Here is a 26,776-nt window from a genome sequence, read left to right as displayed (position 1 = left end):
ATCAGACAACTCTAATGGATGGTTGCTCTGTGCTGTAATGGAGGCTTGGGGAACACAGTACTGGTCATTATATGGCTACAGTAACAGTTGTAAGCATTGGACAGAATAGTTTGCTTCAGTCTGTGAGAACAGTGGGCGATTATTTTCTTTAAAAACATAGCTGGGCTTTTGTTTTTCTCTTCAAAATCCACTTCTACCAGAACTGGCCTGGGGGTTAATCCAGCCAATAATAAACTTACTGCATTCGAGTTTGCAACAAACATCACATCTGTGAGAAACTGCCTCAAGACACTTCTGCACAACTTCGGACAAAGAAAGTATTATCCACAAGTGCAGCGTCATCATAAATGATACCCCCTCTGTTTTTAGACATTCCGTTACTCATCCGTTAATACAGCGAGCACTAGGCAGCATAGCATCCCCTTTACGACACCATCAAGAGTCTCATGGAAGGACTCATTGAATATGTGACACCAGATAGCTCCATGCTCCTATTGCTTCCCACGTGAAAGCCAAGCAACCCCTTGGTTCCACCTATCCAGTCTTAGAGCCATGGTCAAAACGGATAGAAACAGACATCATTTGATAGTAATGGACAGCCAGTAATTTCAAATCAATGATCATCAGAGAGGATGGAGATGAGGAAAGGAGGCCATTCGATAGCATTGGGACTCAGCCTAAATCTCCCTTGGTTTGTAGATGAAGAAGCCACTAACAGTGTGCCCAGAGGAGAAGAGGGGAGGAAGAGAGGTGAGTGGGAAGGGGGCCCAGGAGAGAGAGGCCATCTGCTGCCTACTGCCTGTGGTCCTGTATCCCTGGCAGGGCAGCCCTGGTCTCCATATGGACCTAACCTGGAAGAGGGGACACCTTAGATATGCTGCTGTATCCTGCACCTAGTTAGCGCAACACAGGAATATGTGTGTGTGGGAGGTGGATGAATCCTCTATGTGCGTGCATGTAGGTGTGAGTCCCGGTAAGAGACAGAAAACATATTGAATGTAAAGTCCTGTATTAGAAAAGACAGACATCGATAAACAGACCAAAAGGGCAAGAAAACACATACAAAAGTGGGATGAAAACATCAATGTTAGCTTAGTGAAGGAATCATTTTACAGCTCCATAATGACTCACTTAAAGAGATGACTAATATTGTCTGGAAATAAATAAATCATAAAGTGCTTTTTATTGTATTTTTTATTTAACTAGGCAAGTCAGTTAAGAACAAATTCTTATTTACAATGACGGCCTACACCGGCCAAACCCAGATGACGCTGGGGCAATTGTGTGTCGCCCTATGGGACTCCTAATCACTGCCGGTTGCGATACAGCCTGTATGAGTCATCATTTCGATACACTAACTTCTTACTAGACGAGGTTATCAATACATCCACTTGTTGGGGAGAGAATAGGGACACACACAGATATTCCTGAGAGAGTAGGGTGTTGCAGTACATCACATAGAGGAAACGCCCAGAGAGAGAGCTGTGTGTGTGACAGATACAACAGTCGCACACACACACACACACGAGCATACACACCCAGTGGAGAGAGAGAGGGAGAGGGGGGAGTAAGAGAGAGAGAGAAAGTGTGTGTGTGAGAGAGAGAGAGAGAGAGAGAGACAGCACACAAATGGATGGGTGGTTAAAAGGAGGGAATTTACTGTCTGTAGTGTAATGCAGCAGATGACTGAGATTAGGAGAAAGACAGTGATGAGCAGAGCATCATCCTCCATAAACCAACTAGCTAGTGAGCCGAAGCAGTACAGCCAGTAGATGATTGAATAGTAGGACGTGCTGTACTGATGGTTTAAAGGGAAACAAACTGCACACAGAGACATAACGTTTTTCTTCACAAGTTCATCTGACTCTAGGGAAGTAGATAAAGGCTTATTTGCCAAAATCCTGAAGTCCACCTTTAAAGGTGAAAGATACTTCATATGCAATCTGCTTAAATCTGTGATTTTGGTTCAAACTATTCACAAACTATTCATGTCACTGCCTTCCCTCCTTGGCGGGATGTCTGAGGGAATGTCTCATAGTATTAGCAGCAGAATTGAGTCTCGCTTTGCCCCGCTCTGATGATATGTGGGAAAGGAGTGGGGGCTAACAGTCGATTCTGGGGGATGCAATTTAGGCAGCGCAGGCCTCAACCCAACCCCCCACTTCCCTCTCATGACCCCTATTCCAACAAATCTATGGGGTGGCCTCTGCCAGAACATGGTTCATTAAAACGTACATGAGGTGTGGACAGGACACAGAATGCCACACACACAGATATAGAGATACATGCTCTCACACACTCAACACACATTCATACCCAGGTCCCAAGACCGAGCGTCCCACCATGGATGACTTACAGGGACATAAAACTAGGGAGAGAGGAGAATGAGTGTTGAGGCAATATACTGTCTCTGCCTCCAGGGAACGGTCTCTATATATTTGACAAATGGGATTTCACACGTGCGTGGGCACGTGCACACACACTAAACCTTCACAAGACTGACACACAACGTGGGTATCAACGATAATGGCCTTACGAACACACACACACACACACACAAACACACACACACACTCTAACCCTGTGTGATATAACGATAATGTGAACAGCCGGCTTCTCAGAGGTTCGATGAAGCCGTACAACCAGTCACCCTCTTGAGGAGGAGTCAACGGGGTCAGAGAAGGTAGGGATGATGGATGAAGGGAGGGCAGGATATATGAACCGATCACTTCCTGCAGACAGAGACAGGTTTAGGGGCTGAGTGACGGCCATGGGGCCAGACAGTTGGAGGAAAGTGGCCTATAAGAAGAGCTCAGTCCAAGATAACTTCATGTACCATTATACACTGTCCACAACTACTACACCACTACTTTATGTTGAGTCCAAGCTGGCTCCCTATGTTGACATTGTTCCACTTCCACTTTACCACTGGACATGATGAGAGGGGCTTGCTCGTTAGGCTGTGTGAACACGCCGTGTCCCATCTGTGTGTTAACGTGTTAGGAACAGCACAAACAACCCTGGGGGAAGACAGACACTCTCTCACGTGGCGGCGAGAGAGAGATAGAAGGAAGAGGAGGATGGAGAGATGGAGGAAGAGAGAGAAAAAAGAGGGGGAGAGGGGAGAGGGAAAGAGAGAAGGAGAGGCAGATATTTATAAAGATACCCAGAAAAAAGAGAAATGCATAGAACACATTAAGCTCCTACATTTTAGAGTTAAAATATCTCACTTTCAGTGTATTGCTAAATGTTGCAACAGACCTCAGGAGAAATCAAATGAGGGGAGTGAAGGAAAACAGTGAACAGTAGCTTTAATAGCCTGACAACAACCCAGACAGAACTACATGGGTCAATGCAGCTGAATATCTAATAAGCTTTCTATTCAGTCAGAGTGAGGATGCCTTGGCTTGAGTGACCGCACCAAACGAGACAAACACATCCCAAAGCAAGCACAGCTTGTTCCCAAAAGGGGGGGGTTTGTTCCCAACAACAAAAAGCATTGTCGGGGGATAGGGCTGGCAGGCTCAGAGAGGAAGAGGGAGAGAGAGAGGAGCGAGAGATAGAGCGAGGACAAGCGAGGAGAACAGAGATGATAAGAGATAGGCAGAAATAGGGATGAGAACAGAGCAGGGCGGAGAGAGGAAAAGACTAGAAAACAAGATCGAAATCGAGACAACAACAAGGTAAACAGTCCGGGCGGTAAAAGCAGTGCAGCTCACCTTTAAAACGTGTTCCCCTTAGGTTGGCACTCAGTCGACATGGCAGACTGGCATAAGGCCCTCCGTCTCCACTGGCAGCACGGCAGGCCGAATGCGTATCCCGGGTAACGGCAGCAGCGTTGGAAGAGACAGAACAGAATGTATCCACTGGGCAAAGGCTGGCTGCCTGCTTCCTCCTGCACAACCCAGCACTACAGAGCTCTGCTCTGCCACAGAGCACCGTCAAGGACAGCTGAGAAAGAGAGAGGGAGGAGGGGAGGGCGGGTAGGAGAGAGAGAGAGGGGGGGGTAGAGAGGGAGGAGGGAGGGGAGAGAGAGAAGTGGGAGTGGATGACAGTGTCTAAGGCAGAGCGAAAGGAAAGAGAGAAGGACAGGGTAAAGAGAGAGAGGGACAGGAGGAAAATCAAGAGAGAGAAAGAGAGAGAGGCAGGCTGAGGTAGGGACACACAAGCACACACTCAAGCACAGCTGTCTGGTATGATGGAGAAGGCAGCGCTCTCAAGCAGGTCCTGGTGATCCAGCCCTGGTGTGTGTGTGTAGGGGGAGGATGGGGGCAGTGAGAGCCTAAGGGGAGGAGGAAGAAGTAATGGAGGAGGGGGAGGAGGGAAGGAGGGGGATGTCAGTCAGCAGCACTCCACTCAGCTTATTATCAGGCCACTCAAGGAGATGTGAGATGCCTCTCTTGTCTGCCTGGGGAGACACTGAAAAGGAGGAAGAGGAGGTGGTTTAAAAGGGGATGGAGGGAGGATAAAGGAGATGTCTCTCGTTTGCCTGGGGAGACACTGAAAAGGAGGAAAAGGAGAACGTTTCAAAGGGGATGGAAGGAGATGCACTTCACAAGACAGGTGCATCCGCTACAGTCCTCCAATAGAGATGTAAGTTGCGCCTGGCCATTAAGGTGGAGCTCTGGTGTGATACATTATGGCAGGGCTCGGCAACAAGCATTTTTGTTTTCTCCAGAAGACCAGGGCCCAGATTCACAAAACCTTCTTAAGTGAAATGTTTTCCTTAACTATAGACTTATGAAGAAAGTTAACCAAAGTTGATTTTCCTCAAAAAGGTTATTGGAAATGTTCTTGCACTATTATGTTTCTCCTTAAGCAAAAAATTAAGAAGAAATAGAATCTTAAAAATAAAGTTTGGGGTTTTTGTTCTTAACTCCAAGATGGCTAAACCCTTGTCTTAAACTCAGGGCTGTGAGAGAATAAACTCATGAAAGCAATTTAACATGTTTAATTCACTCACAAACTTAATCTGAACGTTTCAGTATTGATTATTTTGAACCCAAGAACATGTTTTAGAACAGCAGGACATATGCGAACATGATTGCCATTGCTAAGCTAGATAGCGAGCTAAATTGGTAAGAAGATATTTGAGGATTCCGTAAGAAAATCATTCAATCTTTAGATATTGTTGAGGAATATCAACACCTTTTATTTCTTGAGCAGCTTTTTGCATAAGAAGTGTTTGGGGAATCTGTGCCCAGGAATTCAGCTTAAAAGTATCCCCCATGAATAAATTAAAAAAGGTGTGTGTGTGTGTGTGATCGTATGTGATCGTGTCTCAATGTAATCAAGGTGTGAAATGATTGTTATTTTCAAATACAATCTCTTTTTTGGGGCTTGGTTGTGGTCAATTTGCAGTGTACAAATTATTAGAAATATATCGCAACCCCCCCCCCCCTATATCCAGTCCGAAAATAATTGGCCTGCGCCTGAATGTCGTTGCCTTACCTCTGCTTTATGGAATGTCTGACGTTAGCAAGTATCTCTACATATGACTCTGGTGCCCTCACTTGGCTGCCTAGTTAGCTAAACGTAGACAGTTCAATTGGCTTTAGACATGCATCAATGCTGTGTCCACATGATCATCAGCAGATATTCGTATGCTCAAGGCCATTATACAAGAACTAAGTACATTGATGCATGCGCATGATCCTTTGACAAAATGCTTACTTCTCGGTGGTAGTCTGTTTTCTCACAGTACCATGAGGTGCTGTGAGTCTTTAAGCATCCGTTTTCACCAGTCCGATCTATCCTACAGGCATTCCTGGATCATTCATACTCACCTAGCTGTTTAGCACTTAACTGTGTGTGTGCGTCAGTGGAGGCTGCTGAGGGGAGGATGGCTCATACTGACTGGAATGGAGTGTAATGGAATGGTATCTAATGTGTTTCATAACATTCCATTGACTCCATTCCAGCCATTATTATGAGCCGTCCTCCCCTCAGCAGCCTCCACTGGTGTGTGTATGTGTGTGTGGGTGGTGGTGCTCAGTGTAACACAAGAGCTTAAATATGCCCCCGTTGAAATGAGTGAATCACTCCCCAGGCGTTGCTGCTGATCTCTCATAAAGCTCTATTCAAATTCTGGCCCTTCCTCTTTCCTCAGCTCGGGTCTTGTTGTACTAACTCATGTCCTCCTCACACACACACCCTAACCGTCTGTAATCGTCAACTATTATTTGAGTCAAGTTGTCTATTTATGTGCTGTATCTCACACATTAGCCTACATAACGGACATACGTGCATGCTGTATTAGTACACACTCCACCAGGTAGATACATTGACGCATTCAGCGCACACATGCACAAACACATGCACACACTAAATGCATGCTCACCCTCATTGCTTTGTCAATTTACACATCCGCATACTGTTCCCCTGCGGTGATACCGCCAGAGAATTCAAATTTATCAGAGGGACATGGGGGAGGATCAGAGCACATACACACGCACACTAAAATATAACCTTGAAAATACCTACAAAATAAAGGATGGCTACGTTTAACTGATACCAGGAATATCTCTAAGTTGTAAAGGTTTACCATATAGAACATACGGATATGGTTCGTATACTTCTTCACATGGCATTGTTTTCAACCAGTCTTACCAACACAAGGGGGAGATCCTGATGAGATGTAAATGAGATGCTGCAACCACCCTAATATTGTTAGCTGCTGTCGGGGGTGTGGGGAGGAGCTGGGAGTGTAGACTGCAGGATGGTATCATTTGGTCCTCAAGGTTCTGGCGCCACCTAGTGTCTACTTACCAACATTACTGTAATGAAGAACAACAACATGTACAATTGAAGTCAGAAGTTGACATACACCTTAGTCAAATACATTTAAACTTTGTTTTTCACAACTCCTGACATTTAATCCTAGTAAAAATAATCCTTTCTTAGGTCAGTTAGTATCACCACTTTGTTTTAAGAATGTGAAATGTCAGAATAATAGTATTCCCAGTGGGTCAGAAGTGTACATAAACTCAATTAGTATTTGGTAGCATTGCCTTTAAATTGTTTAACTTGGGTCAAATGTTTTGGGTAGCCTTCCACAAGCTTCCCACAATAAGTTGGGTGAATTTTGGCCCATTCCTCCTGACATAGCTGGTTGTAACTGAGTCAGATTTGTAGGCCTCCTTGCTCGCACACGCTTTTTCAGTTCTGTCCACAAATTTTCTTCAAGACCTTGTGATGGCCACTCCAATACCTTGACTTTGTTGTCCTTAAGCCATTTTGCAACAACTTTGGGAGTATGCTTGGGGTCATTGTCCATTTGGAAGACCCATTTGCGACCAAGCTCAAAAAGTACATTATTTGTCCCCATGTGCAGTTACAAACCGTAGTCTGGCTTTTTTATGGTGGTTTTGGAGCAGTGGCTTCTTCCTTGCTGAGTGGCCTTTCAGGTTATGTCGATATAGGGCTCGTTTTACTGTGGATATAGATACTTTTGTACCTGTTTCTTCCAGCATCTTCACAAGGTCCTTCGCTGTTGTTCTGGGATTGATTTGCACTTTTCGCACCAAAGTACGTTCATCTCTAGGAGACAGAATGAGTCTCCTTCCTCAGCGGCATGACGTCTGCGTGGTCCCATGGTGATTATACTTGCGTACTATTGTTTGTACAGATGAACATGGTACCTTCAGGGGTTTGGAAATTGCTCCCAAGGATGAACCAGACTTGTGGAGGTCTACTTTTTTTTCTGTCTTGGCTGATTTCTTTTGATTTTCCCATGATGTCAAGCAAAGAGGCACTGAGTTTGAAGGTAGGCCTTGAAATACATCCAAAGGTCCACCTCCAATTGACTCAAATGATGTCAATTAGCCTGTCAGAAGATTCTAAAGCCATTACATCATTTTCTGGGATTTTCCAAGCTGTTTAAAAGGCACAGACAACTTAGTGTATGTAAACGTCTAACCCACTGGAATTGTGATACAGTGAATTAAGTTAAATAATCTGTCTGGTAACAATTGTTGGAAAAATTACTTGTGTCATGCACAAAGTAGATGTCCTAACCGACTTGCCGAAACTATAGTTTGTTAACAAGAAATGTGTGGAGTGGCTGAAAAACGAGTTTCAATGACTCCAATCTAAGTGTATGTAAACATCCGATTTCAACTGTATATCTGTGGTAGGGTGTGTTTGGTTGGAGAAACAATGACAAGCACAGACAGACAGGTCAATACTCAATCCAAGGTACGTTATAGAGCAGCGCACTGAACAGCCAACAATGTGCCTTTTCTATTGGGCGCCTTGGATTGAATCTCAGCCAGTGACATAAAGTAAGGCGCTTTTCTCATGTTTTAAATTCCATCAACAGTTTTATTATTATTTGTTCTGGTAACGCATTTGCTCAATAACAGTATAGCAAGAGAATTCCAGTTGGATTCCAGAGTTGAGAGCCAACCACGATATCCTCCAGTGATGTTACACCACCAAATAACTCTGGTTAGCCACCAACCGCTAACGCCAACGCACAGTATTTACACACACATACAGGCACGCAGACACACACACAGCTCAGGCAGTCAACTCAAAAAGGGGCAGATCAAAATCAGCAGCAACCAAATATTTTAAGAGGAAACAACAAAAATGATATTTCTCTGTACTTGAGAATGCATCACATCAGAAAGGTGTGTACAGTTTCTCCTCCTTGGCTGACATACAGTAGACAACTTTTTATACTCTGGTCCAAACAATGAGCTGTCCCTTTTCCCAGACCTTTTCAGAGCAGGGCTACAAACAAAGGTCAAGTGCATCGTTTTCCAAACTGATTTGGTTCCATATACTTCGACCCTCAACCTATCGTCTTAGCCTCCAGGCTCAAGGGTGCGCTCGGTTGGATTGACATGTTCTTCCTACTCAGGTACATGTGACGTTTCCACAATGTTGCAGTGATGTCCAGTCTTAGCTGGGGGGCTTACTGTAGTTAGCACAATGGCAAGTAGTCAGTCAGCTCTTCCAGTTCAGCCCCGAGGTCAGATATCTTCCTCACTGGCCGGGTGGGTGGAGATTCCTCATCCCCTGCTCCTCCTCCAGTTTCTGTGGGCCAATCAAAAAGGGAGGAGGGTGGATCATGTAAAACCCTGCCCCCAGACGTCCGGATACCGAGTCAACCAAGAGCGCTGATTAGTGCACAGTCTGGCACAAGAGGGTTTGAGCGAGACTGTCCCCAATCAGTCACCATCAGTCTTCAGGTAAGCTGTCCACGTGTATAAAAACCCTGCAACAACAAAGGATAAGGACATTATATACACTGACTGGTGGACACACTAAACAATGCACACCACAATGTTTTCATTGAAAATATATGGAAAAGTCAATTGTATAATGTACCAAATACAGTATTTCAGTATAAACGTAATTTAACAACACTGCTCAATTGGTGGCCCAAATGCCCATCACTCACTTGCTCCATAGATCTTCCAAGTGCTACGTTTGAGACTCCGGCTGGCCAGTCGCCGGTTGGGTGGTCGTGTCCCGCCCCATCTCCTTGATTGACATGTACATCTCCTCCTCAGGATCATAGTAGTAGAACTTTCGCAGGTAGACTATGAGGGGCCTATGGGAAGAGACGGGGTACATTTTATACAAGCCCTTCCAATACAAAACTGTCTGCCTGTGTGTATTAATGGATAGAAAATATAACCATCCCAATACACACTATCAAAATCTTCCACTATGTCAATATCCTAAACAATCCCACCATTGTACACAAATCCCAACATCTTGTGGAGCCATTTTGGCCTGCCTTTGTGGTTATTTGTTGTGTTGATTATATTTAGTCTGTCTTCGGATGTTTCACTTATTTTGTACACTAGAGGGCACTATATGTCACACTATATCATGGGTCACTGGTCTATACAGGCAGGGCAGTGCATGGGCAGCCAGGAGCTCTTGGATGTGGTCTATATGTTGCGTTTCTATAATGTGGGCAGATCTGTGTGTTGCGTTTCTACGTACGTGGGCAGCGGGAGCTCCTGGATGTGGTCTATGCGGATCAGCTGGCGAATGCAGAAGCGACAGAGGTGCTGCAGGGACTTGACACTGCTGAAGCGGGACACTGGGTACAGTAGCTGGACCGGGGTCGGGGGGAGGCCTGGAGGAGAAACCATGGTCACACACATATTAATGTACATCAGTGGAACACACATCATAAGCATACTAAATTCTACCCTAGAGAGTGAACTACATCCTCCACCATATATAAATACAACACTAATTGTGAAAATATAGTAAAGTCAAAACAAACCTAAGGCCTAATTAGTTATGAAAACCCAGTGCTAAATAGGTGTTAGTAATAGCAACTTTAAAATGGTGCTGTATGTAACCTATGATTCAGATCCATATACAGCGACGGAGCAGTCATTTAGCATTGTCCCACTCTGATTGGTAGGTTCTTACCTGGGACCCGTGAGCGCAGGAAGTAGAGGAATTTTCCGTTCTTGGAGTGCATGATGGCCCGTTCGATAAACTCTACCACAGAATGACAGCGGTCCTCAAACTTTGGGTGACACCAGAGGCTGAAGGTTCCTGTGAAGAAAGAGAGAAAAAGACCAATCAATAAGACACGACATGAAACCATCCAATGGCAAGACCCGACATGAAACCATCCAATGGCAAGACCCGACATGAAACCATCCAATGGCAAGACCCGACATGAAACCATCCAATGGCAAGATCCGACATGAAACCATCCAATGGCAAGATCCGACATGAAACCATTCAATGGCAAGACCCGACATGAAACCATTCAATGGCAAGACCCGACATGAAACCATCCAATGGCAAGACCACATGAAACCATCCAATGGCAAGACCCGACATGAAACCATCCAATGGCAAGACCCGACATGAAACCATCCAATGGCAAGACCCGACATGAAACCATCCAATGGCAAGACCCGACATGAAACCATCCAATGGCAAGACCCGACATGAAACCATCCAATGGCAAGACCCGACATGAAACCATCCAACGTGTGTGTACATGGCTTACATCTTCAGTTAAAAGTGCTGCATGAGAGCGCATGTAGAGTAGGGGCGTGCAGAGTAGTCTGACAGAACAGAATCGTAACAGATATGGGCAATTGCTGACACCAATGCGATTTTATTTATTATCAGTGAACGGAACAACAACAAAAACATTTTCGGGTGCCAGCGTGCATCTTTAAATAAAGTGTGAGGTGCTACGTGGTCTAAATAACTCAACTGGTTAGCTTGCCTGTCTGTAAAGAAATGGGCGGGTTCTACGTCGATCCTGCTTCTCCGACTAGATAGAGTGAAGCTGTATTTCTCCGTCCACCCGCTTCACTTCATAACTTCACCCGATCACTTCTCCCCGCATGTTTCAGTCTGATCATTCAGATTACTACGGTCTCCTGTTAGATACTCAGCACATTGCTAACAAGCGGGGCTAGGGTAGAAAGATGAACCTCCGATGCGCACTCTGAGTGACAACAAACTTGTCTGGTCGCTGCACACAGAAACAGACAAGACACCCCTCCGCACGCTGCTCCTCATCTGCAGCTAGTTTGGTCTTTAAACGTGCAGGGAGATGGACATTTTGCCAACATCTACTTAAGCATATTAAACACTTCCACGTTTTTTCTGATCACGAGTATCATCCAATTTGACTAGCAACTGTCAATTTACAGATACGATGACAGAGTATAGCCAGATTGGAACACCCCTAACGTAGAGTACCTATAGCGTGTGTGTGTGTATGTGCATGCTTGCGTGTGTGTGTGTGTGTGTGTGTGTGTAACTCACCTCTGTAGTGCTCCATGCGCGTGTGGTGTGTGACCCCCTGGGAGCGGAAGCTCAGGCTGAGGATGTAGCGGGGGTCAGAGCTGTCCCTCACCAGGAACGCCCCGTCTGGCTTGGCCTTCAGCTTCATCTCTGCATCCTCCCAGTTCATAGGACCCCAGTACCAGCCACACTACGCTCACACAGATATAGGCAAATTCACATCAAATATAAAAAAGTTTGGACACCTGCTCATTCCATGGGTTTTTCTTTATTTTTACTACTTTCTACATGGTAGAATAATAGTGAAGATATCAAAACAATGAAATAGCACATATGGAATCATGTAGTAACCAAAAAAAAAAGTGTTTAACAAATCAAAATATATTTTATATTTGAGATTCTTCAAAGTAGCCACCCTTTGCCTTGATGACAGCTTTGAACACTCTTGGCATTCTCTCAACCAGCTTCATGAGGTAGTCATCTGGAATGCATTTCAATTAACAGGTGTGCCTTCTTAAAAGTTCATTTGTGGAATTTCTATCCTTCTTAATGGGTTTGAGCCAATCAGTTGTGTTGTGACAAGGTAGGGGTGGTATACAGAATATAGCCCTATTTGGTAAAATACCAAGTCCATATTATGGCAAGAACAGCTCAAATAAGCAAAGAGAAATGACAGTCAATCCTTACTTTAAGACATGAAGGTCAGTCAATACAGAACATTTCAAGAACTTTGAATGTTTTTTCAAGTGCAGTCGCAAAAACCATAAAGCACTATGATGAAACTGGCTCTCATGAGGACCCCCACAGGAAAGGAAGACCCAGAGTTACGTCTGCTGCAGAGAATAAATTAATTAGAGTTAACTGCACCTCAGATTTCAGCCCAAATAAATGCTTCAGAGTTAAAGTAACAGACACATCTCAACATCAACTGTTCAGAGGAGACTGCGTAAATCAGGCCCTCATGGTCGAAATTGCTGCAAAGAAACCACTACTAAAGGACATCAATAAGAAGGAGAGACTTGCTTTGGCTAAGAAACACGAGCAATGGACATTGGACTGGTGGAAATCTGTCCTTTGGTCTGATGAGTTCAAAAATTAGATTTTTGGTTCCAACCGCTGTGTCTTTGTGAGACGCAGAGTAGGTGAACATATGATCTCCACATGTGTAGTTCCCACCATGAAGCACAGAGGAGGTGTGATGGTGTGGAGGTGCTCTGCTGGTGACACAGTCTGATTTATTTAGAATTCAAGGCACACTTAACCAGCGTAGCTACCACAGCATTCTGCAGCGATATCCCATCTGGTTTGCGCTTAGTGGTTCTATCATTTGTTTTTCAACAGGACAATGACTCAAAACACCTCCAGGCTGTGTAAGGGCTATTTGACCAAGAAGGAAAGTGATGTAATGCTGCATCAGATGACCTGGCCTCCACAATCACCCAACCTGAGTTGGGCCACAGAGTGAAGGAAAAGCAGCCAACAAGTGCTCAGCATATGTTGGAACTCCTTCAAGACTGTTGGAAAAGCATTCCTTGTGAAGCTGGTTGAGAGAATGCCAAGAGTGTGCAAAGCTGTCATCAAGGCAAAGGGTGGCTACTTTGAAGAATCTCAAATATATTTTGATTTGATTAACACTTTTTGGGTTCCTACAAGATTCCATATGTGTTATTTCATCCTTTTGATGTATCCACTATTATTCTTCAATGTAGAAAATAGTAAAACTAAAGAAAAACCCTTGATTGAGTAGGTGTGTCCCAACCTTTTTTACATGCATGCATGCACATCTAAAGACCAGAAGTATTAGAAGTATCTGCCTGTGTTATGGGATGTGTTTGTTATGATCTTAGTATTATCTAACTGGACCGAGCTCTGTGATGGTTTGAGGGCCAGATTGGGAATTTAGCCAGGACACTGGGGTTAACACCCTTACTCTTACGATAAGTGCCATGGGATCTTTAATGACCTCAGAGAGTCAGGACACCTGTTTAACGTCCCATCCGAAAGACGGTACCCTACACAGGGCAGTGTCCCCAATCACTGCCCTGGGGCATTGGGAAATATATTTTTTAGACCAGAGGAAAGAGTGCCTCCTACTGGCCCTCCAACACCAATTCCAGCAGCATCTGGTCTCCCATCCAGGAACTGACCAGAACCAACCCTGCTTAGCTTCAGAAGCAAGCCAGCAGTGGTATGCAGGGTGGTATGCTGCTGGCATAAACTAGAGGTCGACCGATTAATCGGAATGGCCGATTAATTAGGTCCGATTGAATGTTTTCATAACAATCGGTAATCAGCATTTTTGGACGCCAATTATGGCCGATTACATTGCAATCCACGAGGAAACTGCGTGGCAGGCTGACCACCTGTTATGCGAGTGCAGAAAAGAGCCAAGGTAAGTTGCTAGCTAGCATTAAACTTATCTTATAAAAAACAATCAAACTTCACATAATCACTAGTTAACTACACATGGTTGATGATATTATTAGGTTAACTAGCGTGTCCTGCATTGCATATAATCAATGCGGTGGCTGTTAATTTATTATCGAATCACAGCCTACTTTAACTTTGACAAACGGATGATAATTTAACAAAAGCGCATTGCCGAAAAAAGCACAATCATTGCACAAATGTACCTAACCATAAAAATCAATGCCTTTCTTAAAATCAATACACAGAAGTATAGATTTTTAAGCCTGCATATTTAGTTAAGAAATTCATGCTAGCAGGCAATATTAACTAGGGAAATTGTGTCACTTCTCTTGCGTTCATTGCAAGCAGTCAGGGTATATGCAGCAGTTTGGGCCGCCTGGCTCGTTGCGAACTAATTTTCCAGAATTTTACATAATTATGACATAGCATTGAAGGTTGTGCAATATAACAGCAATATTTAGTCTTAGGGCTGCCACCCGTTCAATACAATACGGAACGGTTCTGTATTTCACTGAAAGAATAAACGTTTTGTTTTCGAAATTATAGTTTCCGGATTTTACCATATTAATGACCAAAGGCTCGTATTTCTGTGTGTTTATTAAAATTAAGTCTATGATTTGATAGAGCAGTCTGACTGAGCGGTTGTAGGCAGCAGCAGGCTCATAAGCATTCATTCAAACATTACTGCATTTGCCAGCAGCTCTTAGCAATGTTTGAAGCACAGTGCTGTTTATGACTTCAAGCCTATCAACTCCTGAGATTTGGCTGGCAATACTAAAGTGCCTATTAGAACATCCAATATTCAAAGGTATTGAAATACAAATGGTAGAGAGAGAAATAGTCAACGCGTCATAATTCCTATAGTAATTACAACCTAAAACTTCTTAACTGGGAATATTGAAGAACTGGGAATATTGAACCACCAGCTTTCATATGTTTGAGCAAGGAACTTAAACGTTAGCCTTTTTACATGGCACATATTGCACTTCTACTTTCTTCTCCAACACTGTGTTTTTGCATTATTTATACCAAATTGAGCATGTTTCATTATTTATTTGAGACTTAATAGATTTTATTTATGTATTATATTAAGTTAAAATAAATGTGTTCATTGTTCATTCAGTATTGTTGTAATTGTCATTATTACAAATATATATATATAAAAATTAGCCGATTAATCGGTATCGCCTTTTTTTGGTCTTCCAATAATAGGTATCAGTGTTGAAAAATCATAATCGGTCGACCTCTAGTCTCAACCTAGTTCTGTGTCTATACTCAGTCTTGTCTCAGGGTAGTACGTTTTTTTATTTATCCGTTATTTTACCAGGTAAGTTGACTGAGAACACGTTCTCATTTACAGAAAAAACCTGGGGAATAGTTACAGGGGAGAGGAGGGCGATGAATGAGCCAATTGTAAACTGGGGATTATAAGGTGACCGTGATGGTTTGAGGGCCAGATTGGGAATTTAGCCAGGACACCGGGGTTAACACCCCTACTCTTAGTTGGTGGTCTGTTGATATCCCTCTAGTGGTATGGGGGCTGTGCTTTGGCAAAGTGGGTGGGGTTATATCCTGCCTGTTTGACCCTGTCCGGTGGTATTGTCAGACGGGGCCCACAGTATCCTGACCCCTGTCTCAGCCTCCATTATCTATGCTGCAATAGTCTATGTGCCGGGGGGCTAAGGTCAGTCTGTCCTCCTGTCTTATCTGGTGTCCTGTGTGATCTTAGGTATGCTCCCTCTAATTCTACAATTTCCTCTGAATGCTCAGCTATGAAAAGCCAACTGACATTTACTCCTGAGGTGCTGACCTGTTGCACCCTCTACAACCACTGTGATTATTATTTGACCCTGCCGGTCATCTATGAACATTTGAACATCTTGAGGAATGATCTGGCCTTAATGGCCACGTACTCTTATAATCTCCACCCGGCACAGCCAGAAGAGGACTGGCCACCCCTCAGAACCTGGTTCCTCTCTAGGTTCCTGCCTTTCTAGGGAGTTTTTCCCTAGCCACCATGCTTCTAAATCTGCATTGCTTTTTGTTTGGGGTTTTAGGCTGGGTTTCTGCTGATGTAAAAAGGGCTTAATAAATACATTTGATTTGTCTGAACCTAGCATTGTGTCTGAACCTACTGTAGCACCGTGTCTGTACCTAGCACCGTGTCTGAACCTAGCATTGTGTCTGAACCTACTGTAGCACCGTGTCTGTACCTAGCACCGTGTCCAATGTTCTCTCATTTTTCCCCCGGTACTGAACACATTTTTAAGGCCTGCTGAAAAAAAAATGTCTTCACCTGACTTGCTTTTGTGCTCTTGTAGGAAGCAACAACTCCCCCATTGCTGACTAGCTATAAATGGGCTAATAGCTCACTTATTAGCAAAGATTATGAACAAATATGCACATCTATGTGCATATCTACTCACAACCACTCATGGTGTAAACACAGTCCCGTGCAAAGTGAATGACACAGATCCATATATGGCAAAGGTGTATTTGCACATTGGGATACTGGTTTTGCCGCACCGGTCTGTAGAGTACAGGCTGAGTCGTGCCTGTCAATGCAATAGAATCCTACTCCGGTGTGTTCTGCCTACAAGAAAATCTCTTGCATAGTTAGCTTTGCATACTAAGTCTTGCATAGTTAATTTTGTTTCGGTATGTTGAATTGAAAGTGGTTAATATTGGCAATTCAAGTTCAATCTCGTGCTTCTCTGCGCGGGCTGATATTTCTTATGCACGGCAGTCCCGGGGGAGCTGCACGCCCGTACGCAGCTTAGAGGGAACATTGTCTGAACCTAGCACTGTGTCTGTAAGAATGTCAATGTGCCTATGTACACGTGACATGTCCTACTTTTTCCAGTTCTCGGAGGCTGGTGGCAAAGCTGCTGGCATCGGGGCGGCTCAGTGGGCACAGCAGTGGGCGCTGGTCCACCCGAGACGGGTTCTGGCCGTCGCCAGGCAGCGGGATGGGCCGGGGGAGACCCCGCAGGAACGTATCTGAAACACAGGGCCACACACTCAGATCCAGGGTTTATCATTCACTCTTACTGGTGGCTACTAGAACATTCAGTAAAAAAATAAAAATAGGCATTAGAAACACATGGTATTTCCAGAAATTGTTGCCAAATAAGCCATAAATTCATCCTGCTTAAAAGAAACATGAGCAAGTGTGTAGCTCAGGGTAAGCGGTTGTGTGTCATTGTCCTGACTATGTGACCTAACAAACAAAACAATTGGAGCCTCCGTTATAGGTTAAATTATTGGGTGGAATGACACATCTGTGACAATATAACGAATAAGTCTATCATGCATGTACTGAAGTAGCCTATAAGTTAAATCTCTCTCTCAGGTACAGATGGCCATCAAATGGTTAGTCACTTCATCTGCCTCGGTCTCTGACAATCTCACCAGTCCGTCTGAATATAAATCACCAAAATCATTCAACCAGACACGTTTTTAACATCATGCAAATTGACCAGGCTTTTAACTGGGCACAATCATACGTTCCGTGTGCACAATGTGATATCTACGATTAAACTATCATTTCACCATTTTCAGGAGATGGTCCTCAATGCAATCCTTTTCCTGAAATGATAATGAGTATTCATTATCTGCCTCTTTCTAAATCTTGTTCTTCATTAGGGATCCCCATGTTACTTTTCTTTCCCTGCTGCCTCTGATCACAGCACTTTGCCAAGGCCTTTCTTTGAGCCGACCCTATTAAAGCAAGAGAAATGGTCTGGTAAACCTGCATGGGGCTTATTCAGGAGGTTGCAATGTTTCACAATGTTCAAATACCAATGTAGAAGGATATCTGATTCTGCGTCAGAATACGGAAATGCGTCAGCTCTACCTACACACAATCATTTCTGATTATATAACGTAGCTCAGTAGATATTACAATACCAATGCTAGTAGTCTGTATGTGCATATGGTTACAGAAGGAAGAAGAAACCCTGTCAGGGAAAGCAATAATATCCCAACCATTAACCTCACCGTAGCAGAATATCTGTTAACCAAACTTAGTGTCCAGATACTTTATAACAATGAAAAAAAAAAAAGCCTACCTACTGAAATGAGTTAGACATATCACAGTAAAATAGAAAATGTTTTAGAAGGGTACATAGTCTATGATTTTTCAATTCTCTAGCCTATGTCTTTATGAGTCTCTCTCTCTGTGCCCCACTGGTAAGCCCCCTTGACCTCTCTTGCCCCGGCTTTGCTCTTACCATTGAGGCTGAGGCTATGCTGGATGAAGGCATGGGAGGGATGAACACCACTCTCTAGGAAAGGCCCAGGCTGAGGCCCACCAAAGTCATCTGGAACAGAGCACAGCGGGAGGCACAGGCTTTAAGAGGCCAGCCACCACCCTGAACTTTACGGACATCAAAATGGCAACCTCCTCTTCCTCTGGCTTCCTTTCAAGTTGAGCATACTGATGGCTGAATGGCACACTATAAGATAAAGGACTAGTGGTGGTCACATTATACAGGAGCACTTTGCCTCAAAAGAACCACAATGAATGTCTCACATCCAAACTGGGTACTGTTGGTGTCAGAAGTGGGATCCCGACACACAGTGATGTCACAATCAAGCCACAGAGCGAAAATGACACCAGGCAGAGCATATGAAGAAAGCAGTGACCGATCACCAAGCTGGACAGACATTGGCATAGCAAGGCATTGAGCAAATACCCATCTGTACCCCCATTCCCTTAGTCTCATTTGTCCTCCAAAATGTTGCTGGGGCTCCAGTATCGTCATCCTATATTAAATGGGCAAAACCTCTATCACAACCTGGATGTTAAGCCTCTAATGATTGTTGTGTGTTGAGGAAGTGTGGCCGGATGCCCAGGCAGAGGAACCAGAAATGGCTTTAGTAGCTAGAGGCATAGGCATGAAGTAGGCTAATAGGAAAACGTGGGATCTTTAGTCATAGAAAAACAACCTGTACCATAGCAACGCAAGCACTCTCCAGACCGTTGTCTGATCATGACTGCATCGTGACTTCTGTGTATCTTCAGTCTGATGACGTTCTCAGCCTTGGCATCGACCACATTACTAATGCTAATTGGGTGCTAACCTACTAGAACATGGTCTAAAGAAAGAAACCCACACGTCGTCTGAGGCCAACAGAGAGAGAAAGAGAGAGAAAGAGAGAGAAAGAGAGAGAGATAAAGAAAGAGAGAGATAAAGAGAAAGAGAAAGAAAGAGAGAGAGAGAGAGCGAAAGAGAGAGCGAAAGAGAGAGAGAAAGAGAAAGAAAGAGAGAGAGACAGACAGACAAAGAGACAGACAGACAAAGAGACAGACAGACAAAGAGACAGACAGACAAAGAGACAGACAGACAAAGAGACTTCTTAAAACAAATTCAGTTCTGCAATTCTGACCCTGTACCATAAGTCACAAGGCCTAATGCATTTGAAGTCACAGAAAACCAACGAGTCATTGTTGTACTACAAACCCAAGTGGCACCGAACCATACGTGTATTAGTGTCTGTCCTATCACGTATATTCCTATTGAGTTTCTGAAATTGGTTTACACAGTGAACCGTTACACACATGCCAACTATAAAACACAAAGGCAGCAACTACTGCTACGGAGATTGGAGAAACTACCCATGCTTAACTCCTGACCACCTTTTCTAACCCTCCTAGATATATATATATATATTTTTTTTTAAACGTCTGACCCTTACACAAATCCTCAATGTACTTTCGTATTTGCATCAATGTTTTTGTGGGAAACGAGAAAAGCCCAGAAAAAAAAGAAAGTGAAAAGGGGCAGCCCAGCAGCAGAGTGGCACATGGAGAAGAAGAGGGTGACGCGACAGAAGAAACACCAAGGAAATGTAAGCAGGAAAGAGAGGAAAGTACCCAGCAGACTGAGGCTTCGTCTGGGCGGAGGTGGAGGTGTCGGGGGGTGCAGAGAGTTCACCCCTCTACGAGAAATATCCACGTCTTCCAGGGACACAGTCTCACCTGGAGGGAGAGATCCAGGGAGGGAAAATGAAAAACAGAGAGAGAAAGAAAAAAGATGAAGAGATCCTATATGGCACATTAAGTGCACATGCGTATGTGAGTGACACATTCTCCCGAGCACAAGCCACCCATTACCAAGCCATATACGTCGACATAAAGCTAACGCCACATTCAGAAATAAAAGCGCACAAACACTCAAGTACACACAATTACCGGTGAAGGCAGGACCGAAGGCCAACGGAGAGAAGGCACTTTGGGGCCTGGAGAGCTGGTGTTTGCTGTGGAGAGACAGAGAGAGGGTCAAGCATAAGAGAAGCCCTTATATAGTCCTAAGAACCACTATTATCCGCGAGACTTCAATCCCACGGCATTCATTTTGAACCATCTCTCTCAGCCTCATGTCTTTTTGACCCTTCTACTGTATGAAACCAGTGGCCTATTTCTCAAGGGTACACCGTGTCTCAACATCAAGGACTGAGATCCATCTCTGGGATGTAGAGGGTCAGACGCTTACCTCTGGCTAGTGGACCTGACCAGCCATAACCTACCGGACTGCCCTCGAATCGGCTCGTTTCTTTTTTAAGCAGAGTCACTTACACTGACCCTGTGAAGTCAGCAGCCAGCGATGCAACATTATCATTGAGGGTCTTGAGGGTGCTGTCTATTCCAACAGACTTGATTGGTTAAAAATGAAGTCAGTTGTGCCTGCTTGATGGTGTTGCATTTCAGTTTTGTCATTATTTGAGCATCAGTTTATTTAAACAGCATTGGACTTGTTTGGTTAAAAAAATATATCGCCTATTTTCTGAAGCAAGAAGACATAGTTAAGATATACGCTATTAAACTGATATATAGAAGCACAACGAGCTCCTCTGATTACGCAATCCTTCGTTGATTGGAGCATTTCTGTGCTGTAACTTCTTGTTTGGATAGCCATCCTTAGCTTAACTCTTCCCCCTAAAACACAGCACCACTCCACAGTTTTTCACATTTGGGGATTTTTTAGGAAGCTTCTGGAAGGCCTGACTGGGTGATAGCTGTGCCTTGCTGACTACCAGATTCCTTTGCAGTGGGGGCCAGCTTGTGTGTGTGTGTGTGTGTGTGTGTGTGTGTGTGAGAGAGACAGTGCTAGTGGGGAAAACCCAGCATGCCGCTTGAGCTAAGCCTGAAGCACAGCAGGGTAAACAGCAGCTGATATTCACCCCCACCACCTACAAACTCCTTCCCACAATCCTACCTCCCTCCCCACACCCTTTCCCTCGCTTAAAAGAGGAGCCATGTTTGCCGAGAGCAGGGAAAGAGGAAACTGCCTGGAGTGAGACACTGGTTTCCCATCATGTTCAGTAACGGCACGTCTCAGGTTTGTGCATACTGAATCAAAGGAAACATGAGAACACAGTCGAGACAATAGGAACTCGTGGGAGCTGTGCTCAGACAGACAGACATGATGATGACTGGCTGGGTTAGATCATGAACCGTGAACCTGGCCTAGATTTGACTACAGCAAGTCAGCCGGTGAGCGTTTGAAGGGTTAAATAAGACCGCAGTTGTCCCAACAGTAAAAAGAAAAAAAATATATAAAAACAAAACATGACTGAAATTAGATATTAACATTTCTCAAATGACATGTTGAATTAATGCACATGCTGTACTGGCAGTTGGTCCAACATCCGCGGGCTGAACTCATTAAAACTAGCTCCAACTTGTTTCCCCTGACTTTTGACAACATAAAGCAAAACAATGCCCTGCGGGCATCTACAAAACGAAGGAGGCTATAATGCTAAACTACGTTCACGTCCTTGCTATGGCCAGCTGCTTTCTTTGCTTTCAAAAAAAGGTACAGCAACATACTGTATTCATGACAAATTTGCGAGGCCAAATCTACATGGCGAACGGAGTGAACCACATGTCTAAAGCTGGCAACTGGCAACCAAATGGGCACAGTTATACTGTGATGGATTCGTGCTAAAGCTGTAGCCGATAAGCCAACATGGGCCACTCTCTAGATACATTAGGCCTAATCTTACCACGATCCCTCCGACACAAAGTCCTCCAACAGCATGAGGATGAAAACAAGGCATTAGTACGGCATGAGGGGTGGTGTGGCAAGCCCATAAGATGTCCCCAGAGGCTTCTGTTGATAACCCCAAAAAATGGAGTGGATAGCCTAGGCTACATAAATGACGATGTGGTGAGGTAGCCTTTGCCTGCTGCTCTTGTCTGCTTGTGCTTTTTAGTGGCTTCAGCACACACAGTGTGGAACCAGGATGGTGCCGAGGTATGCCAAATAATACCAGGAGGTGAAATGCAACATGCACTGTATTTTGGATGCCAGAATACCTCAGTAACTATGGAGCATGATGTCAAGGCTACATAAGAGCAGGTGTTTACAGGTAACAGTCCTAAACTGCATTTATCTGTGAACAAACACAACTATGGCAACATTGGTTGACATTTTGAATCTTCATTGATTTGGGAGTTTCGAACATGATAAAGCCATCATGCCTAAGAAGGGAGATGAAGTTAGTAACCAAAGTTGAATTGCTTGGAGTCATCACGCTACTGTAGCATATGGTCTACTCAATAGTTCCAGCATGTTTCTTTAAGAACATGATAAGTTAATCACCTTTCTTGTAGTGTTTTCAGCGCTAATCATGAAACAGCCGGATAAGAGGAGTAACGTGATTCTGTTGCCGAGGTGAGCTATAAGCTCTCATATCTAAAATGTTTGTCTCTCACTGGGAAAATTGACTGCAGTTCCACTAACCACTAGTCTACCTTTAGTGCCTGTGGCATTATAATCATCCTTCAATTTGGCTACTAATAGCTTAACTTCTGTAATAATAACTCTACTACGCCCACATTGTTTGAGCGCCTCTAGCGCTATAATAGTCCCCTGTAAAGCCACTAATAGTTTATAATGATAACTGTACTAGACCAACACCAGCTGAGACCGCACAGCTGTCGCGCACCCTTACCACACTATTGACCCAGTCAGAGACACAGGGCTGTCCCCTTCCCTTCCCTCTCCTTAACCTCACCTCCCTGTGTCCAAGTCTGTGCTGGTGGATCCAGAGCCCCACACATCCATCAGGCTGCCCCCGGAGGAGGTGGAGGAGGCCAGCGAGGGCCTCTTGTCCAGTAGGTGACTGGAGCCGCTGCTGCTCTTGGTCCGGAATAGTTTGCTCAGACGGATCTTTAGAGAGCCTTTCCGGGACTTCCCTCTGGTCGTCTTCTCGCCCCCTGCCGCCCCCTCTACTACTACGGGTGAGGCAGCTCGCAACCTCACCCCTAACTTTGGCGTGGTGGCCCTGCTTGGGGGCTGGGAGGTTTGGCTGGGAGGGTCCTGTGAAGGTAAGGTGCCAGATAGGGTGGTGGAAGCTACTGTTGCCGGCTGCCCCGTGACGTTAGAGGAGGCCAGAGACAGGGACGATGTTAAGGCTGCAGCAGAGCCCAGGGCATCCAACGGGGAGGGACACACCTGGGGGTCACAGGCACAGGACTCCCCAGCAAGCCTGTGTACCTGCCTCATCAGCCCCGTGAGGGAGCCGCTTGAGAAAGTCCCCCGCCGGTCCTGCCCCATGTCTGTCTCGCCCTCCTGCCCAGGGACACCACCTTTAAACTCCTCCCCGCCCAGCCCCAGCTCACCCACTTCCTCAGAGTCCAGGCCCTCCAGCACCAGGAGGGCGTCACTGGTTTCACTAGGGTCCTCTCCAGGGCCTATGCCCCCCGTTGCCGAAGCCAGGATGCTCTGACAGGAACAGCGAGGCATCTCTCCACCCTCCTTCAGCAGCATCTCTGAGGCCTGGCCCAGCTCCCCCAGCCTCCGGGCCAGGTTGAGCACCGTGTCGTCCAGGTGGTGGTAGATCGTGTCCCCCGTCGAACAGGTCTTCTTGGGGTCCAGGATGCAGAAGCGGAGGGACTTGTCCAGGAGCGGAGGCCAGTCCATGGCATCAGTGACCAGGCGGTGCCGGTGGCAGAGCCCATCTCCCTCTCCAGCCAGGTCACCTGCATCTGCAACCACCTTGGACAGCTTCATAATGGGGTGCCACTGAAGCCTCTGGTGTTGCACATCCATATTGTTGTCACCGGTCATCATGACACAGGCAGAACTGGCTTCCTGTTTATCAGCCTCACTTACCTGGAAGCCAGGAGGTTGCTCGAGGCCGCATTCCAAAACACCGTCGCTTGTCCTAAGGACGTTCTGAAACACCATGAGCTGAGCCCGCGAGCCTCTGCCCGCGCCATGCGGGAAATCGAAGCGCTGAGCCACCGCGAAGTCCGGAGGTTGAGGCGCATCAGAAACTAAGGGTCGGGTCAACATCAAGCGGCTGTCAGGGGCTCCCGTCCGGCTCTCAACCTGTGAACTATAGTGCGGGGAGGGATTGCTCGGAATCCCCGGGCCTGCTGTGGGGTTGTTCCGATCAAATTCAAACCCATTGTTGATATTGTTGCCATGATTACCCAAGACAGCTTTCCCGAATCCGGAAACCACTCCACCGCCCGACGTCAAATTCTCCTCGTCCAATCGGTCATATTCAGCCGCAGAAACCAAGCGCATCAAGACAAAATCAGGAGACATATCTTGCGCGTTATTCATTATTACGCCTCAATTCGGTACAAGAGGCGCCGCGTACCGTCTCTGTTCTTACATAACATTAAGAAAAATAAATAGCACGGTTGCTGACTGCAAACATGTCATTCTACCTAACGACAGCCATTTGAACTTCCATATTCCTCATGGGAAAAAAATCTGATAAATGTATGCTAATAAATAAAAACACATCTAAAACGTTCCGTCAGTATTGCTGATGCCGATTCCCTCTTCGTAGACAACATGGATGTAATGGGTGGTTCGCACGCTAGGGCTCGCGGGGCGACTGCGCAGAGGCGACATCAATAATCCACTTCTTGTGGTAATAAAGGAGGCCCATACCCATACAAAAACGAATCGCTTGGAGAGCGAAACAAAACCCGAAAAACTGCCACCTGCTGGAAAAATATGATTTTGGGCCGATTTATGCGAAACGAGTGATAACTGTGGCCAAAATATGTATTCTCCAGCAGGTGGCGTTTTATGTTGTTGTTTTTTTGCTCACCAAACGAGTTTTTTTTGTATGGAGGTCAGCGAGTATCGAATTTGGTCAACCAAAAATGTAATGGCTTATTTGCCACGTGAGGCTTATTTGTTCGAATATGAGTTTCTTAATTAATGCTAAGGTTGTTATGAGCGTACTGATATAAGTAGGACACGTGACTTCCCGGCAACTTTGAAAAAAAAAACCCACTTTGTATAGGAGTTGTGCCTCTTGTTCTCACGCGTATCTGCCCTCTCATTGGCTAGAATGGTCCCACTTGAGTTTGCCTCCTGTCTTCCGTTTTTGAAGACATCAATTTCCATTGTTAGAGCGGCCACTTGAGTAGCTGGTCAATATAATAGATAATCTGTCACTGCCCATGCCCTGGACGCTTCCTGAAGTAGAAAGGACCCCAAAAACCCATAGCCTCTGCTTCAGTCACACATAAACCCCAGGGCAGGTAGCCTATTGGTTAGGGTGTTGTGCCAGTAACCGAAAGATTGCTGCATCGAATCCCCGAGCTGACAAGGTAAAAATCGGTCGTTCTGCCCCTTAACAAGGCAGTTCCGTCATTGTAAATAACGATTGTTATAAACGGACTTGCCTAGTTAAAGGTTACATACAAAAAACAAAAAAAAACTCTTCCACTTCAGTAAACTTCTTTGGAACAACGCACTACTTAAAGAATTTTACGTAGTGTGCTCTTTGACCCTGGTCCTCGAGCCTTTAGGTGACTTGTTTACAACGTAAGGTCAAGCTCTCTTCAGGTCAAGTATAAATTCACCCGGTTTCTTATTACACTGTGCTATTTATAGATGCATTGTATCTCTTAGAAAATGTAGCCTCCACGATAAGTCGAGTTCTGCATTTCACCCGTTTGAGTCACATTTCAGGCTAAATCAGTATGGCAGGTTTATGAGACAGTACTGTACCATTTCAACATTTAAATTGAGTTGTGGGGAAATAATCCCAACACTTGCAGTTCAGTCAGCTAGGCACTAGAGGTGACCTGATCATTGATTGTATATGGTAGTTAACAGTGTAAGGCACTTCCATATTTCTTTCCCTTTGTCCTTAGGATTGGATCAAGTAATATCATACATTGTGTTTTGGGTTAACTTCTAACATACAACAGCAAGGTCAAATAGTGCACTACTCTGAACAGGGACCATAGACTGTGGTGAATGAAGTGCCGTTGGGGACACCCCCAATTTTGCATTACTGTCACTTTGCAAACATGATCAACCTGTCATGTTAATTTCTGGAGGGACAAGATTAATTATGGTTTGCTGACTTGACTTTTAACCAAGATGGATCATTATTCTACACACACTCAATGCAAGGGTATAAGGTTAGTAGGCACAAGTGACAGCCATTTACAGAATAACATTGAAAGGAAAGGTTACATCATTAAGTACAATATAGATTATTAGTTGGATATTAAGAAAAAAAAGCCGGTTTTAATGTTCCCAATTCTATATTCAAGTTGCAATTCTTATAACTTCAACACATGACATGATGTAAATAGCCAAGC

At 44.8% G+C, this 26,776-nt stretch overlaps 2 protein-coding genes across 8 annotated transcripts in view; both read right to left on the bottom strand.

Moving 5' to 3' along the window:
* Nucleotides 1–5,781, bottom strand: part of LOC112258585 (sterile alpha motif domain-containing protein 14) — a 42,386-nt gene extending 36,605 nt beyond the window's left edge. The window contains exons 1-2 of one of the 2 annotated variants that reach the window (XM_024433038.2): nt 5,674–5,781; nt 3,720–3,951 (exon numbers count right to left, since the gene is read on the bottom strand). The gene's annotated coding sequence lies outside the window, so the exon portion shown is untranslated. Of the gene's footprint in view, nt 1–3,719; nt 4,115–5,673 lie in introns of those variants that run through there. The other variant, XM_024433037.2, reaches the window with a different exon arrangement.
* A 2,520-nt stretch (nt 5,782–8,301) lies between these two features.
* On the bottom strand, nt 8,302–25,439 carry LOC112258584 (suppressor of cytokine signaling 7). 6 transcript variants are annotated; one of them, XM_024433030.2, is made up of 10 exons: nt 23,206–25,439; nt 20,378–20,442; nt 20,060–20,164; nt 18,414–18,503; nt 17,036–17,181; nt 11,773–11,941; nt 10,405–10,533; nt 9,964–10,099; nt 9,410–9,562; nt 8,302–9,223 (listed from the first exon to the last, which is right to left on the bottom strand). In XM_024433030.2, the coding sequence occupies exons 1-9, from the start codon at nt 24,762–24,764 to the stop codon at nt 9,433–9,435; spliced, it is 2,529 nt and encodes an 842-aa protein (XP_024288798.1). In that variant the 5' UTR covers nt 24,765–25,439; the 3' UTR covers nt 8,302–9,223; nt 9,410–9,432. The 6 variants fall into 6 exon arrangements, with proteins under 6 accessions (XP_024288798.1, XP_024288799.1, XP_024288800.1 ...); XM_024433031.2 differs by lacking the exon at nt 18,414–18,503; XM_024433032.2 differs by lacking the exon at nt 20,060–20,164 and having other exon boundaries at nt 20,372–20,442; nt 23,206–25,437.
* Nucleotides 25,440–26,776: the final 1,337 nt, after the last annotated feature.

This window comes from Oncorhynchus tshawytscha, linkage group LG09 (genome assembly GCF_018296145.1).
Source record: "Oncorhynchus tshawytscha isolate Ot180627B linkage group LG09, Otsh_v2.0, whole genome shotgun sequence".
Lineage (NCBI taxonomy): Eukaryota > Metazoa > Chordata > Actinopteri > Salmoniformes > Salmonidae > Oncorhynchus > Oncorhynchus tshawytscha.
The sequence above is the reverse complement of the archived record's forward strand: the minus strand, read 5'-3'. Positions and strand labels throughout refer to the sequence as shown.

Coding starts and splice junctions, on each gene's coding strand:
- LOC112258584 (XM_024433030.2), bottom strand. CDS start 24,764: ATGAATAACGCGCAAGATATGTCTCCTGATTTTGTCTTGATGCGCTTG. Junction 17,182..18,413: donor GCATAGCCTCAGCCTCAATG/GTAAGAGCAAAG, acceptor CCTGTGTTTCAG/ATACGTTCCTGCGGGGTCTC. Junction 10,534..11,772: donor GCGCATGGAGCACTACAGAG/GTGAGTTACACA, acceptor CTTTCTTCACAG/GAACCTTCAGCCTCTGGTGT.